At 37.9% G+C, this 17,077-nt stretch overlaps 1 protein-coding gene across 6 annotated transcripts in view; it reads right to left on the minus strand.

The window, feature by feature from the left end:
* Positions 1 to 17,077, minus strand: part of nf1a (neurofibromin 1a) — an 85,632-nt gene that overhangs the window by 39,382 nt on the left and 29,173 nt on the right. For all 6 annotated transcript variants that reach the window (XM_082179685.1, XM_082179682.1, XM_082179684.1 and 3 more), the window contains 5 exons: positions 15,042 to 15,200; positions 14,777 to 14,874; positions 12,767 to 12,913; positions 12,408 to 12,554; positions 11,390 to 11,500 (listed from right to left, as the gene is read on the minus strand). In XM_082179685.1, coding sequence (XP_082035811.1) covers positions 11,390 to 11,500; positions 12,408 to 12,554; positions 12,767 to 12,913; positions 14,777 to 14,874; positions 15,042 to 15,200 — 662 coding nt within the window. The remainder of the gene's footprint in view (positions 1 to 11,389; positions 11,501 to 12,407; positions 12,555 to 12,766; positions 12,914 to 14,776; positions 14,875 to 15,041; positions 15,201 to 17,077) is intronic.

The following is a 17,077-nucleotide window of genomic DNA, read 5'->3' on the forward strand; positions in this document are numbered from 1 at the left end:
CCAACAGTACCCTTACTTGATGGGCGTGGTGTTTCGATCGACGTCATTTTCGCGCGAAGAAGAACATAGTAAACTACAATGGATGACATATACAGCAGATCTTGTTCTTGCTCCTCGACATGTTTGTCACAAGAAGACAAGCGCCGACATTAGGCTTTTCTCAATATTAAGTACGCAAAGTTTGTACTTGCCATGTGCGACTCCTACATGCAAATGGTACAGCGCGTTCTTAAAAGGTCACTCAGCTCGCTCTGCTACTCCGGTTATCTCTGTTACTCTGTATGTACATTTTAAGCAACAATAAAACGAAATATGTTATAAAACACTACTCTGCCTCTTTTCGTTTTCATTTAAATAAATTAAACATTATAGGGACACAAATGTGGTTCATGCACAACGCATATTGATTATTCACTGCACGTTATACGTTATTCTATTTAACGTTATAACAAAACGAAATTTAAAACACAACCCTAACGTTACCTCTTTTCGTTTAAATAATAAAACAAATTACACATATTACAGGCAATATATGCATTTGTACAAATGTTGCAATAAACATCAGTGATAATCTTGTAATAAGAAAATGACAAGAAACCATATTTCTTTTTGTAAAATTTCAGTTTTATCAATAATAGCCAATATAAAAGTTTAAGTAAAAGGTACAAGAAGCTATACAATAAGAAATAAAGCAAACAATTCAGTCAAATGTCCAAATGCTACGCTCTAATCTAACATTACAACAGTAAAGTTAAATACAAATAGCCTATAATATGAAACTAAACTTAGCCCTCGGCCAAAACGATTGACAGGGAACGAATTATATATTCACGAGACCAAAGATCGCCCGTTAGGTCTACACAAGACGAATTATATCTCATGTTTAACCACTACCGTCGGAGTCATCGGCGAACGTCAGAAGAACTTAGCCGAGGAAAGGCTCATCCAGCCGGGAAACATGAGCGCCGAGCGCCCGCTGATCGCATGGATCTCACAACCGGGGAAAAACAAATCATCTTTATAAATAAACCACAGATTTGAGCTTTAAACAACTACATTCTCGCCTGAAAAACTCTTAAAATTACATTTCGTGACACAGTAACAGTAGTATTATATTAAACTGTATATTAAAAAATGGCGCTTCTTATGTTGTCATTCCCCTCGTAGCACGCGCAAGTGACGATTCTCTGTCAACCAATCAACGTCCTGCAGTGAGTCTAGCTCCACCTTTTAGTACCGTACCACTGTGCTAGGTACCCCAACGGAAGGGTACCCAAAAAGTGGTACGGTACGGTTCGGCTTTTTGGTACCATTCTCAACTTTTGGCAGTGGAAACGCAAATAAAAGGGTACCGACCCGTACCGTACCGTACTGTACCGCTCGGTGGAAACGCGCCATAAGAGTGCTCCAGATACGAACGAATGACTTACAGAAGGTATTCTTAACTAAGAACGTTTCGGGAAACACTTATTAACGTTAAGGTAAAGCCTGAGTTATAACTTAAGAATGATAGCGTAGGCTAAATAAGGTTTTCGGGAAATGCAGCCCAGCATATTATTTAAACATAAATATGAAACTAAATAAGCTTTTCTCTAACCCTGTACAACGAACGCGCCAGCGCGTTCTGATGGATTTTTCTTTAATGACAGCGGAAGAAACTCCGTCAATTTTTGGCCATACAGATTAGTGTAAGACAACTACAAATGGTCTACTTTTATTTGTGTACATTCACAATAACACCAAAACCTTGTGCTTTTGTAAAATAAAGATCTGCCTTTGTTTCAACTGTCTCTGTATCCGCGAGAATCTTTCTGAAACTAATAAAGTTTAAAGACTGGCCTATTATCACACAAACAATGTGCTGAGGCCGCCTATGCAAAATGGTAAATGCCCCCAACAATTCCTTAAAAATAATCAACAAAGGCTATAGTACAGTAGCCTACGTTACACTGAGATTTCATGTCGGAGCGGGAGCGATTGAGTGGAGCGCATTGGCATTGAGCGGAATATTGAGCGGAGCTCACATGCTGAGTTATAACTATATATTCAGGATTTACATTTATATATTCAGAGTTATAACTATATATTCGGGATTTACATTTATATATTCAGATTTGCATTTATATATTCAGAGTTATAACTATATATTCAGGGTTACATTTATATATTCAGGATTTACAACTATATATTCAGAGTTTTAACTATATATTCAGGATTTACATTTATATATTCAGAGTTATAACTATATATTCAGGATTTACATTTATATATTCAGAGTTATAACTATATATTATACACCCATAAAAATGCAAGCCTTAAAGATACAATGCATTAAAATGCAAGCATGGTTAATGCCTTTCCCCCCCATTTTTAAAATGCTAATGCCATTTTTAAACCTAATTATATGTATGCATCATCTTTTGTCAATTTCATAAATTTAATCAAATTCAATTCTAAAAATAAGACACAATAGGATTGTTACCAATCGAATAAAATCAGTATCAACAAAATTCATCTTTGCAATATTGAATATTGATATTTAAAGTAATTTAAAATAGGGATGTCCCGATCCGATCCACGTCATCGGTATCGTGCCGATACTGTCCCAGAACGCTAGATTGGAGATCCAAAAAAAAAAAAAAAAAAAAAATTGATTCAATGGGAAAATCTAGCTTAAACCATCGCCTAAATGCTTGAATATTAGTGTGGCGAGCAGGGCGAGGCCGAGGGCCGTGAGAGAGCGGCACAAGAGCGGCACGAGGCCGGTGGCGTGAGTACTGATGAGCGACACCTGCGCAACGCACCGGTCTCGTATCTCTCACGGAGGAGCGGAAGCATAAAGGAGGAGCAATGACAGGGAAGAGCGAGAGAGGACAGGCCTGAACTTATGTTGTGGTTTTTATGTTTTATTATGTGACAGCAGTCGTCCGTGAGGGGCTGCTGTCTTTTACTTACGTTTTGTTGTTGATTTATTTTATGTCATTAAAGTCTTTAAATGTTAAGGGCGGGAACCGGCGAACATAATAATATGTGCAACAATAAATGTGTGTGAGAGATAGAGAGATTAAATAAATGTGTGTGTGAGAGATAGAGAGATTAAATAAATGTGTGCGAGAGAGAGAGAGAGAGAGAGAGAGAGAGAGAGAGAGAGAGAGAGAGAGAGAGAGAGAGAGAGAGAGAGAGAGAGAGAGTGTGTGTGTGTGTGTGTGTGTGTGAGAGAGAGAGAGAGAGAGAGAGAGAGAGAGAGAGAGAGAGAGAGAGAGAGAGAGAGAGAGAGAGAGAACCTGTATTCATTTATTTTTTGTAATGTTTGAATAAAGGGTGGCAGTCTTTCATAATCAACTGTTGTTGTGGACTATAGACTGGAGAAGTATTTGTTCTCCATTTGAGTGAGATGTTTTTAGGTGGCTAACTGAGCAAAGTGCTTCCATATATTTTATTATTATTAGTAGTATTAGTTCAAGAATAAAACAAAAATATCGGATTGATATCGGTATCGGCAAATAGCCAAAGCTGCGGTATCGGTCTCGGAAGTGTAAAAGTGGTATCGGGACATCCCTAATTTAAAACAAGAAAAGATACTTTAAATGTGAAATTTAAACCGCCAGTAGGTGGCAGCAAGTCACTGTTAATGAGCGAAATCATTGAGATTAAAGGGATACTTCAGGATTTAGCATTAAGCTTTGTATTAGTAGAAAACCTGTAGTATTTTCAAATTACTGTGCTTTCTACCCTCATATCCCCCTGAGATGAGAGATTTATGTATTTTTTGTCTGGAAAAAATCCTCCGATGACGCAAAAATCGTCATTTTGCGTCATCGTAAGAACTCGTCAGAGTCTCACTAGTAGCCTAGCCTTGTTGTTTTCAACTGCGCTCTCTAACCGGTAGGCGTGGCTTTGGAGTGGCCTCCTAGGGCAGCGAAGCAAGTGCATCCTTTCATCCACATAAGGCAAAAATAAATTTTCTGGCTCTTCTCAGTCTAGAAAGCTCCAAATTCAAAAATAATTTCACATTTCTTCTACATAAATGACCTATTTTAAATACACATTCATCTTTCCAGAGGTGAAGTATCCCTTTAAACCGACGGCTGATTCATTCAAGGAAAGAAGCATTTGACTATCTTAATCTATCCTAGTCAACTGATTCGTTCAAAAAGCTGATTCACTCATTAAGAAGGAAACAGCGCCGTGTGTGGCTTTGTTTTGAACTATTTTCGTTGGTGAAATAGAGCAAAAACAGGCAATATGGTGTCTAAAATGTAAGTCACTTAATATTAACTTGTTTATTAAACTTTATAAAATCAATATCACAATTGTTATCATGCTGATATTTAGAGAAAAACTGCACTCTTGTGATATTTATTAGTAAATGATATAAATAAAGACTAAATCACACAGGGAAAGCGTGCCCTTTAAATGTGCATCTAATCTACAAGACTGCATCACATAAAGTATGCATGCACTCTCTGGGTGTGTGTGAGGAATAGGTTATACTTGATAATGTCAAATCGCACATCGTTAACTAATATATACACTCACCTAAAGGATTATTAGGAACACCATACTAATACTGTGTTTGACCCCCTTTCGCCTTCAGAACTGCCTTAATTCTGCGTGGCATTGATTCAACAAGGTGCTGAAAGCATTCTTTAGAAATGTTGGCCCATATTGATAGGATAGCATCTTGCAGTTGATGGAGATTTGTGGGATGCACATCCAGGGCACGAAGCTCCCGTTCCACCACATCCCAAAGATGCTCTATTGGGTTGAGATCTGGTGACTGTGGGGGCCATTTTAGTACAGTGAACTCATTGTCATGTTCAAGAAACCAATTTGAAATGATTCGAGCTTTGTGATATGGTGCATTATCCTGCTGGAAGTAGCCATCAGAGGATGGGTACATGGTGGTCATAAAGGGATGGACATGGTCAGAAACAATGCTCAGGTAGGCCGTGGCATTTAAACGATGCCCAATTGGCACTAAAGGGCCTAAAGTGTGCCAAGAAAACATCCACCACACCATTACACCACCAGCCTGCACAGTGGTAACAAGGCATGATGGATCCATGTTCTCATTCTGTTTACGCCAAATTCTGACTCTACCATCTGAATGTCTCAACAGAAATCAGACTCATCAGACCAGGCAACATTTTTCCAGTCTTCAACTGTCCAATTTTGGTGAGCTCGTGCAAATTGTAGCCTCTTTTTCCTATTTGTAGTGGAGATGAGTGGTACCCGGTGGGGTCTTCTGCTGTTGTAGCCCATCCGCCTCAAGGTTGTGCGTGTTGTGGCTTCACAAATGCTTTGCTGCATACCTCGGTTGTAACGAGTGGTTATTTCAGTCAAAGTTGCTCTTCTATCAGCTTGAATCAGTCGGCCCATTCTCCTCTGACCTCTAGCATCAACAAGGCATTTTCGCCCACAGGACTGCCGCATACTGGATGTTTTTCCCTTTTCACACCATTCTTTGTAAACCCTAGAAATGGTTGTGCGTGAAAATCCCAGTAACTGAGCAGATTGTGAAATACTCAGACCGGCCCGTCTAGCACCAACAACCATGCCACGCTCAAAATTGCTTAAATCACCTTTCTTTCCCATTCTGACATTCAGTTTGGAGTTCAGGAGATTGTCTTGACCAGGACCACACCCCTAAATGCATTGAAGCAACTGCCATGTGATTGGTTGATTAGATAATTGCATTAATGAGAAATTGAACAGATGTTCCTAATAATCCTTTAGGTGAGTATATATATATGTGTGTGTGTGTGTGTGTGTGTGTGTGTGTGTGTGTGTGTGTGTGTGTGTGTGTGTGTGTGTGTGTGTGTGTGTGTGTGTGTGTGTGTGTGTGTGTGTGTGTGTGTGTGTGTGTGTGTGTATATATATACAGTACCAGTCAAAAGTTTGGAAACATTACTATTGTTAATGTTTTTGAAAGAAGTCTCTTATGCTCATCAAGCCTGCAGTTAAAAAAAAAAAAAAAAAAAACAGTAATATTATGAAATATTATTACAATTTAAAATAATGGTTCTCTTTTTTAATATACTTTAAAATGTAATTTATTTTTGTGATGCAAAGCTGAATTTTCATCAGCAAGTACTCCAGTCTTTGGTGTCTTATGATCCTTCAGAAATGAGTCTAATATGATGATTTATGATCAATGTTGGAAACAGTTGTGCTGCTTAATATTTTTTTTTATAACCTGAGATACTTTTTTCAGGATTATTTGATGAATAAAAAGTTAAAAAGAACTGTATTTATTTAGAATAGAAATCTTTTGTAACAATATACACTACCGTTCAAAAGTTTGGGAACAATAACTTTTTTTTTTTTAAGAAATTAGTACTTTAATTCAACAAGGATGCGTTAAATTGATAAAAGGTGATGGTAACGATTTATATTGTTAGAAATGTGGTTTTATTTTGAATAAATGCTGTTTTTATGAATAAATGCTGTTAACGTTTTACTCAATGAATCCTGAAAAAAGTATTCCAAAAAAATATATTAAACAGCACAACTGTTTCCATCATTGATAATAACTGAGTATCATCATATTAGATTGATTTCTGAAGGATCATAAGACACCAAAGACTGGAGTACTTGCTGATGAAAATTCAGCTTTGCATCACAAAAATAAATTACATTTTAAAATATATTAAAAAAGAGAACCATTATTTTAAATTGTAATAATATTTCATAATATTACTGTTTTTTTTTGTTTTTTTTTTTTTAACTGCAGGCTTGATGAGCATAAGAGACTTCTTTCAAAAACATTAAAAATAGTAATGTTTCCAAACTTTTGACTGGTACTATATATATACATATACATATATATATATATATATATATATATATATATATATATATATTAGAGGTGGGCATAGATTAATTTTTTTTATCTAGATTAATCTAGATTAATTTTGAAATTAATCTAGATTAATCTAGATTAAAATGGCTCATTTGAATTCTGCCGAAGGCATTCAGAATATGTGTGCTACCCAAATAATGACTATAAAAGTAAGTCTTTGAGAACGGGTTTCTCAAGCCAGGTGGCGCATTAGACCAGGGGCTCATCTCCTGTTTCCAAAATGCATCACAAACTGCTTGAGAAAGCTGTTCTACTCATAGACTGTAAAAGGTTACTACTGTACTGTTACCGTCCGTAGGCAACATTAGGTAGGCCTATGTTATTATCAACTACTATAGGCTATCAATTAGGGATGGGCGATATGGCCTAAAATCTATATTGTGATATACATTGCAGCCTCTTGCGAAAACGATATACAGTATATTATAATAAAACCATTTCAGAACAGATTACACAGACCCATGCTAAACAACTGCTAAATGTATTTTTTTTTAAAGGGTGTATGTAGTTTTGAGAACATATATTGTGCAAAACTGTAAGTATACAACATAATTTTGCAGATAAATAAAATTTAAGTACACTAGCTGCAGAGACTTAAGTAGGTCTAATGTTTATTATGGCTTGGAGCTTATGAAACCCCAAATTTAAAATTAGAATATTGTCTAACTGATGTCTTTTCAGTTAAAAAGAAACACAACAACGATTCTTAAAATCGAGATTATGTGCTACACCACTAAGATATATTGGAATGGGAATAATACGCGCGCGCTGGTATTCAGTGATATCATGTTTCATTTTGAATTTGAGGTGGTCGAACGGATTAGTCGTGTGTTAACTTACCGAACTGTTACCCCACACACTCTGTATATAGTTTGCTGCTGCTCGTCTGACGGCAGTTGCACCGATCTTTTTCACCAGCTTTCACTTTCAGCCGTGTTTACTTAAGATGACGACGAATATGCGTTGCAGCCGGCTTTACCTCGCGGCCGCGGGTAGATTGCGTCATCATAGCTTGTGTAGTATAGAGTCATCTCCCAACCTAACTTGGAGAATAGATTAACGGCGATATTTTTTTTTATCGCGCGATAAGAGTCTCGCGTTAACGCAGCACGTTAACGCCGATAACGGCCCACCACTAATGTATATACAAACATATATATATATATATATATATATATATATGTATATGTGTATATGTGTGTGTGTGTGTATGTATATATATATATATATATATATATATATATATATATATATATATATATATATATATATAGCACACCCCTACCACACAGCATACGCTTATAACTTTTCATTACTTCTAATTTCTATGTATGACAGTTTTATCTAAAAACGTGTTAGACAGATCGTAAACTAATGAACACAGAGAATGCGAGCGCTGTGAGCTCATTCTCTGGCGTTCTCAGCGCCGTCAAAATAAAAATCACAATAACAAGCGTGGCTTACGTCACTTCAGAGTTCCTACTGGCGGTGCAAATGCAACCAGAAAACGTTCCTAGGGGAACCATTAGTTCTCGGGGAACCACCCTGGTGGCTAGTTCCTAGAACTAAGTTCTTAGAACTATACGGTGCCAAAGCCCCTATCAGTGCCTGTATATTGCATCACTTAAAGGGACAGTTCAAAGAAAATTAACAATTCTGTCATTTACTCACCCTCATGTCATTTCAAACCTGTATGACATATTTTCTATGATCCAAAAGGAAGATATTTTGAAAAAAAAAAGTCTCATTGTTGTTGTTTTTTTGTCTATAGAATGAAAGTCAATGGGGACCAACGTTGTTTGGACAACGTTTTTCAAACTATCCTCTTTTGTCTTCTACAGAAGAAAGCCGTCCAAGAAGTAGTTGGGTGAACTATCCCTTTAAGTGGAAAAGTAAAAAAAAAAAAAAAATTTGCATCTATCCTCCAATAATAACACACCTCCGCCTCTTGCAAGGGTGTTGGTTTAAGAGCTCAAATAAAAAGCATCATTTCACTCTGGCATTCACACCAATATCCTTCTAGAGAACTTACAGACACAAAGAACAATCATCCATGACAAACGGTAAATATGACTATTTTATATAAACAAGATATATTTTCAAGGTGATGGTTTCAAATCCAGTAATATTGGCTAAATTTGGATGTGTCTTAATTATTAAAGGGGGGGTGAAATGCTATTTCATGCATACTGAGTTTTTTTACACTGTTAAAGAGTTGGATTCCCATGCTAAACATGGACAAAGTTTAAAAAATTAAGTTGTACGTTTGATGGAGTATTTCTGTGCCAAAAATACTCCTTCCGGCTTGTCACAAGTTTCTGAAAGTTTTTTTCAAGTATGGGCGTGTGTGACGTCAGATGGGGCGGAATTTCCTTATACGGGTCCTAAGGGCACTTCTCCCGGAAGGGCGCGCGCGCACCCGTAGACCAGAGCGAGAGAGCGAAAGCAGTACGCCCATCAAAGCGCTGTGCTCGGCTTTAGGGAAGTTAAAGAAATAAACAATGTCACCAAAGAAGTGTGTTTTTGGTTGCCAGGGCAAGACAACCCTGCACAGACTCCCAAAGAACCCAGCGTTAAGGGACCAGTGGATGGAGTTTGTTTTTCCAGAGCATCAACGGAGTTGTGCAAGTGTTCTTGTTTGTTCCCTGCATTTCGACGATGATTGTTTTATAAACAAGGCCCAGTTCGATGCCGGATTTGCAGATCGTCTAATGCTTAAGGATGGAGCAGTCCCAACGATAAAGGTTCACGGTCGTGCGTTGGAACCGCAGGCGGTGAGTAAAACTGTGTTGTTAGCTATCGGCGCGTAAGCACAACAAGTAAACCGTGAACAGCGCTCGTGATTCTTTAGCTCCGCCCACACGGCACGCCTCCAGCCGCTCGTTTTTTTCCGGAAAGACTCGGTACAGCCTATCTTTCTTTTATAAATATAATAAAACTAAAGACTTTTTGGAGATTTGAAGGATGCAATACTACTCTATAGATACTCAAGATTAACATGAGATTGACTGAAACTGAGTGTTTCACCCCCCTTTAAATACTACTATTTAGAATAGAACAAATCATATAAATTATAATTTTATTTTGTTGTTTTCCCCATTTTAATAGTGAGAGAGCTGAATATGGCTTCCAAAATTCAAATTCTGCTACTGCTACTGATTACAAGCCATGGTCTTATCAGCGCGACATCAAACAACTCAACCAGCGGCCCAACCAGCGGCCCAACCAGCGGCCCATCCAGCGGCCCATCCAGCGGCACAACTAGCGGCCCAACCAGCGGCCCAACCAGCGGCCCATCCAGCGGCACAACCAGCGGCCCAACCAGCGGCACAACCAGCGGCCCATCCAGCGGCACAACCAGCGGCCCATCCAGGGGCACAACCAGCGGCCCAACCAGCGGCACATCCAGGGGCACAACCAGCGGCCCATCCAGCGGCACAACCAGCGGCACAACCAGCGGCCCATCCAGGGGCACAACCAGCGGCCCATCCAGCGGCACATCCAGCGGCACAACCAGCGGCCCATCCAGGGGCACAACCAGCGGCACAACCAGCGGCCCATCCAGCGGCACATCCAGCGGCACAACCAGCGGCCCAACCAGCGGCCCAACCAGCGGCCCAACCAGCGGCCCATCCAGCGGCACAACCAGCGGCACAACCAGCGGCCCAACCAGCGGCACATCCAGGGGCACATCCAGGGGCACAACCAGCGGCACATCCAGCGGCACATCCAGCGGCACAAACACCAGCTCACCCAACTGCACAAACATCAACTCAACCATCTGCACAAACACCAGCTCAACCATCTGCACAAACTTCAGCTCAACCATCTGCACAAACACCAGCTCAACCATCTGCACAAACACCAGCTCAACCAACTGCCCAAACAACGGCACAACCAACGGCACAACCAGCGACACAACCAGCGACACAAGCACTGCAACAAAACCCAGCACTTATATTGCAGCATTTCTTTCACCTATGGGGAGTGTGGGACTGCCTGGACTTCTAATCTACATTGTCACCTACACTGCATTTCTTAAACTCTTCCACCAGTCCTGATAATCAACACCAGGAGTTGAAATTACCTATGTTTGTCAAACAGCTAAAACCTAGGCGTTTTGCAGATAATTACTGCTCTGATAAATACTTGCACACTATAAAAAAATCTAGAAACACATGTATGATTATATAAAGAATTCAAATAAAGAATGCACACTTCAGTTGGCACTTTTAAAAATTACCTTGAACATTCAGAATGGATATGTATGTGTCATATATAATGTATATAATGTCATTTAATGACATACTACAGAGTGATACGTCAATAAACAAATAATGAAAGTTGCTTTTCTGCTATTCTGTGTACTTAGGCAAAGCTTATTGAAGACTGTTTGATTCTTCAAATATGCACATATGACTTGTGTAATCCTTAAAGAAAGAGAACAAACATGACAAACAGGATAAAGGAGAATACAGGAGGAGTGAACACTAAAAGAGCATAAATCAAAAATAAAGCTCTTACCTGCGGGCAATGTAGTAAAATACAGGATTGCCATTCTTAGATGTTCCAGCTTGGTAAAAGATGTTGAGGGTCTTTAAAGCTTTAAATTCCTCCTTCTCATGGACTTGATGCCTGAAAAATAATAAAAAAAAACCCAATATTTTGTATAAATTAGGTTATAGATTATAAATTAGGGCTGCTAATTTATTAAAAGCACAAATTTTTTTTTTTTTTTGACAACTATGTATTTACATACTGTATTTTCTATGCATTTATTTTTTTAAAAGCCACAACAGAATATAAGATGCAGCGGGCCAAAACACAAGTCGCATCACAGTATAAGTCAGATTTTAAAAATAAAGTAAATAAAGCAAATACACGATTAATATGTATTTTAGTCCCCTCACTCCACAAAAAAGCATTCAAATTTAACAGTATACAGAATAAAAAGTATAAAATAGACCCCAATTAGTGCCATTCATAATAAACAACATTATAAAACCAAGCCTAAACAAATTAAAAGTGAAACTGAATTACAGGCGTGTGGGAAATGCGCTTTACAAATAATATTAATGTGCTTTGCCTAACAAAAACAAACTGTAAAAGTTGACTATGAGGAGAGATAAAACTGAAACTCACAAGAAAAATCATTTCTGTAATCGGTCCGAAAGCAGACCACTTTTTTTTATTTCGCAAACAACTAACTTGAGTTGACCGACATTTACCACCCATTTAACAAATTTGAAAAAGTAATAAATTATAAATCATATTTTGACAAGTAAAATTACATTTGATCAACAGCCTTTTTTGAATCCATATATTATTCATAAATAAACAATATATGGAAAAATACAAACAAATATATAGAGATAAATAGATACTATAATTTCCAGACAGAGAAAATGTCAGGATCACACCAGCAAAAACATGCTGTTAACTGGAAAGCTCAGTTTATATGACAATCTTTACTCTGGCTATATCTGGGTACAAACTGAAGAGAAAAGAAACACTAGCTTTTGGCAAAAGCAAGAACAATCACCTTGTCATAAACTCCTCAAACTTTGAGCTGGTGAGGTTGAGGCTGGACCAGTGTGTGTCAGCAACTGGCTTATGTTCAGGGGGACCCAGGTACGCCAGGAGGGTGGCCATCTTGTCAAATGGTCTACGACCCACTGCCTTGTGGTCCCTATGGTTTAAAGTTTGATTACAACTTTTGTATCTGAATTAAGACATTACATATTTTTCCATATTCAAAACTATTTTACATTTACTGTGGAAACAGGACAAAGATTGTATCTAGATGGGTTAGTTACTAATAAAAACCCGGATGAAGGATACAGTCCTTGTGTACCTTGTAACTTGACATGACCTTCTTTGTATATCTAGAAGCTATCTTACCTGTTGCTGGAAAGGTATTGGCCAATTCTTTCCTGGTTGTTCCATAACAGACGGTGCAGGGCAAGCACGTTGCCGTCACTGATAAAAGACAAACTATGGTTCACGGAGTCACTCGGCGGAGAATCAGATGCAATATCCAAGAAGAACCTGCCAAAACAAAAATTTGCCAATTTGAAGCCCAAGGGTCAAGAAGTTTTTGAGAAGCAAATGGGTTTAAAACATTGCATTTCAAGACCAAATAAAATCACAACTGGAGTTATGACTTTAGTACGTATCTTCAGGTTTTAAGGCCACATATATGCTTGCATACCCCTAAATGTGGCAAAAGTTACTTTCAGCAAATATGCATATTTAAAATGTAAAGTTTTTCTCTTCCAGGTTAAAGTATCAAAAGTATTATTGAACATCTAGCACAAATAGTCCAATTAAGTGCTTTCTGAAAATACAGTTACAACACATGCCTCTAACTAGCTACTAAAAGCATATCGTCGCTGTCAGGCGGAAACCTCGTATGTCCAAATTTGGTCAATTTCATATTTTTTCACAAATCGATGCTATTGGTCAGTCCCCACGTGGTTCTGTTATTTTTACAAATTATTAACCAATCTAAAGTGTTGAAAATAGCTTGAGAGCAAATCTCGTAACTCCATTGGACACTTCAACTGTCTGAGAATCCTCGTAACTCCACCTCTTCTTCACTCCGCGGTGGGAGCCTCACGGCATTTTGTCTCCTCAGGATTGAAACTCGCAACGATTAAGAAACCCTCGTCGAGCAACACGTAAAGCAAGCCTTAACTCTGATTTTATCTGTGTTAAACTATGATATCAGTTATTGATGTATTTTAAATGTCTACGTATTACTAGGCTTATTATTAGTCTTATTATACTTGTGCATTGAAGTTTTAAAATGTATCTAATATAATACTTGAATTGAATTAAATGTTTTGGATACCAGCTTTAAATTATTGTTTTTATTATTATTTTACTGACTCGAAGTTGGCACTGTGCATGTAAAATACCCCAAGTAGCAGGTTTTATTTATGGGAGAAAAAGGGTCTGTCTTCTGGCGCCAGTAAGTGAAGCCTATTTTTGCATAACTCTGTCTGTTTTTTAGACAATAACGAGTGAAAATAGTTAGGTTAGATACATTTGAGTAGGCTTGTTTTGTTAAAAATCGATAGCTGTAATGCTTCCGTGCAGAAGGAAGCCCGTGAGCCACGGAGGTAAGTTTGCGTGCAGATTTGGCAAATTTCCACCTATTAGACAACGTTAGTCAGCTCATCATTTTTTGTTCTGCTTCACTTATAGCTCTTAAACCTTTAAAATGGAGTTTAGGAAGATGTATGTAACCACAGTCGTTAGCTTTGGTTAACTATTGAAGCCTTTTCTCTTGTCAAAAGGCTCAACGCGACCGCCGATTTTGTTTGCGTGCAGATTAATTTCCGCCTATTTTAGACAGCCTAATATTTTGGTATTGCATCACTCATATCTCTTAAACGTTTAAAATGGAGTTTAGGAAGATGTATGTAACCACAATCATTAGATTTGAATAGCTCTTAAAGCCTTATCTCTTATCAAAAGGCTGAACGCGACCGCAGACTTTGATAAACACAGCAGCGACGTCTGTGTCCGTTCCATTCTAATCAATGACAGAGTAACCTCGTATCTCCCTGCTCCCAAGTCATAAATCTCGTATCTCCGATTAAACATAATTTTAGGGAAATGTTGTGTTAATGTTGGTATACAACAGTATATGATAGCAATATAAGGTATAATACCAACATTAACGATACAATGTTTAATAACTCAAAAAATATGCAGTTTTTTTAATTTCCTGAAAAATAATGGTTTTGGAGATACGAGGATTCCGCCCGACAGCGACGATATTTTGGTTCATTACTACGACAATTTTAATTGTGTAAATTATAGTGTTCAGAAGCTTTTTTAAACCATAAAGAGATGAAGAAAAAAACGGGTAGTTACGATACATATTGTGAGAAACAATCAAACCTTCTGGCTGCATCAAAGTTGCTTTTCACAAAATCATTAAAGGGCCGCATATGCTCTTCTTTTGTAAAGAGGACATGATTAGCAATGCTCTGGAGAATCTGGAGAAAAAAAGAAAAGAAAACACTGTGGCTGAAATATATGTAGAAATACAAATTTTGCTATTAACTGGGTGTGGTATAAATCAACAATTAATCTTGCCAGTTAGTCGTCAGATGATGAAAATGAAAGATCTGTATGAATCTGGCATAACTTTACTCACACTTACCTTAGACATGAGTTTGAGGCCACGCTCGATGCGAGGTGGGGGTTTCTTGTCTAGGATGCCCGCCTCATACGGTGATACGATAGCTGGGTTAATGAAGCGCAAGAACATGGCACTTCCTACTGCACCAATACTGTTCTGAGGAAACCGCTGGCTGACCACCTGGACAAACGGATGGAGGAAAGCAAGAGGAAACACAGTTGAGTGCCGGAAGGATGATCATAGATAAATGACAGGCACAAGTCAAATTCTTTTTGATATATTGTTGATAATTTAATACATCATGATCATTTTTATTTAAAAACAACAAATAGAAAAGAAAACTAATCTTTTCAATCGGTTTACAAAGCAGGAAAAGATATAATGAAGAACAAAATGTGTGAATGAAAGAAGGGAAAAATAATTTATATGTCAGGTAAAACAGGCTCTATAAGAAAGAAAACAGTGTCATGAGACTTGACACCAGTGTTTGTACAGTCAAACTAATAATCAGACGTCAGACTTGTACATGTACATAGACAGTACTAATAAACATTACCACAATCACATTACTACACATTAAACAATCCCTTACGAACCAAAATAAATGTTTGCAGAACAATGCGTGACAGAGGATACACACCCTTATATACAAAACTCAACTCAATGTGTGTCTGCAGTTCCACCGCACCTATAATACAAATCCTTTGTAGAGGACTGAATTATTACTACTAGGGCTGGGTATCGTTAAAAAAATTTCAATATCGATTCAGATACCTTGAATTCGATACCAGTTCCTGAACGATACTTTTTGCGCTACCGATTTGATGAAATCCGTTTTAACAAGATTACGTTTTAATAAGTTAAATTTTTTCAGTTTGTGGGCTTTTTTTTCCAGACTGAATGACTCATATAGGCCACTGGTGGGCAGAATATATGCCGTGAGTCGCGCACATATAAAGCTTGACGCAAAGCACTGGCAAAAGTAGCCTAATGATATTATGAATGTGTCTGGAAAAAATAGCAAGGAGACATTTTAATTGTTTATTAATAAACTAGTGTTTTCAGAGTCAGTGTTGGCTGCAAAGATGAAGTTAATGTTGCTGACTCGTCGTCATCACAGTATAGAGAATGCGCGCTCACCTATAGAGAGAAATGCACCTTACATTTGGATTACATAATCAGAGAGTATTTGTTTTCGATACAAATTGGTTCGTTTGAAAGTAGACATTTCAAGCTTTCTATATGCCTATTTCTCATGTCTGTGAGGTAAGTAGCCTGCTGAGTTTAGGTTCATTTATGTGACGCGCTCCAGTTCTTCTTGCAGTCGAAGACAGAGCAAGTTTCTGCTCTAAAGTTTATTCCGTGCACTGTCAAGTGCTTCATCAGATTTGCCGTGTTGCTGGTCTTGGCAGCAATTATTTTTGTCGCAAATATTGCATCACGCGCTGTTGACATCAAGCCTGGTGAAATGTAGCCACACTTTTGATCTTTTCCAGATCTTTTACATCTATGGGGGTTGGGATGCTTACACACTACAGCCTCAGGTGAGAGGTCACTGGGAGTAACCGGCATAAACTAGTGTTTTTCCTTGATGCCTCGCCACAGCCAATCATGCATGCTTATTGGCTCACTGACATTGACAAGATTAACCCTTAAGTTATCGAAATTTGGTACCAAACGACAAGACATGAAACTCAATGGTAGCGATGCAATTCGGTGTCTAAAAAGTAACGAATTCCATACCCAGCCCTAATTACTACTAATTATACTGAGACTTAAAATAGGCTACGAAGGGTCTCAGCTTATGATAATATTTTCTAAGTCAATCACTGATCAGAAGAAACCTCTGTGTAAATTTGCTAAATCTAATTATCATCAAGGGAATAAACTTATTCTTTGTGTATCATTTTAAGATAATCAACAAGCTGACAATTATTGAATGTGTTTACATGCACCAATTTTACGCTTGGTAATTTTAAAATATCATGTAAACACATTTTCCTTGTGCTTTTTAAAAATATATTTTTTTATGGTAATCAGTGTTTTATTGTTCTTTA

Source organism: Leuciscus leuciscus (assembly GCF_965113295.1).
Source record: "Leuciscus leuciscus genome assembly, chromosome: 9".
In the NCBI taxonomy this organism is placed as follows: domain Eukaryota; kingdom Metazoa; phylum Chordata; class Actinopteri; order Cypriniformes; family Leuciscidae; genus Leuciscus; species Leuciscus leuciscus.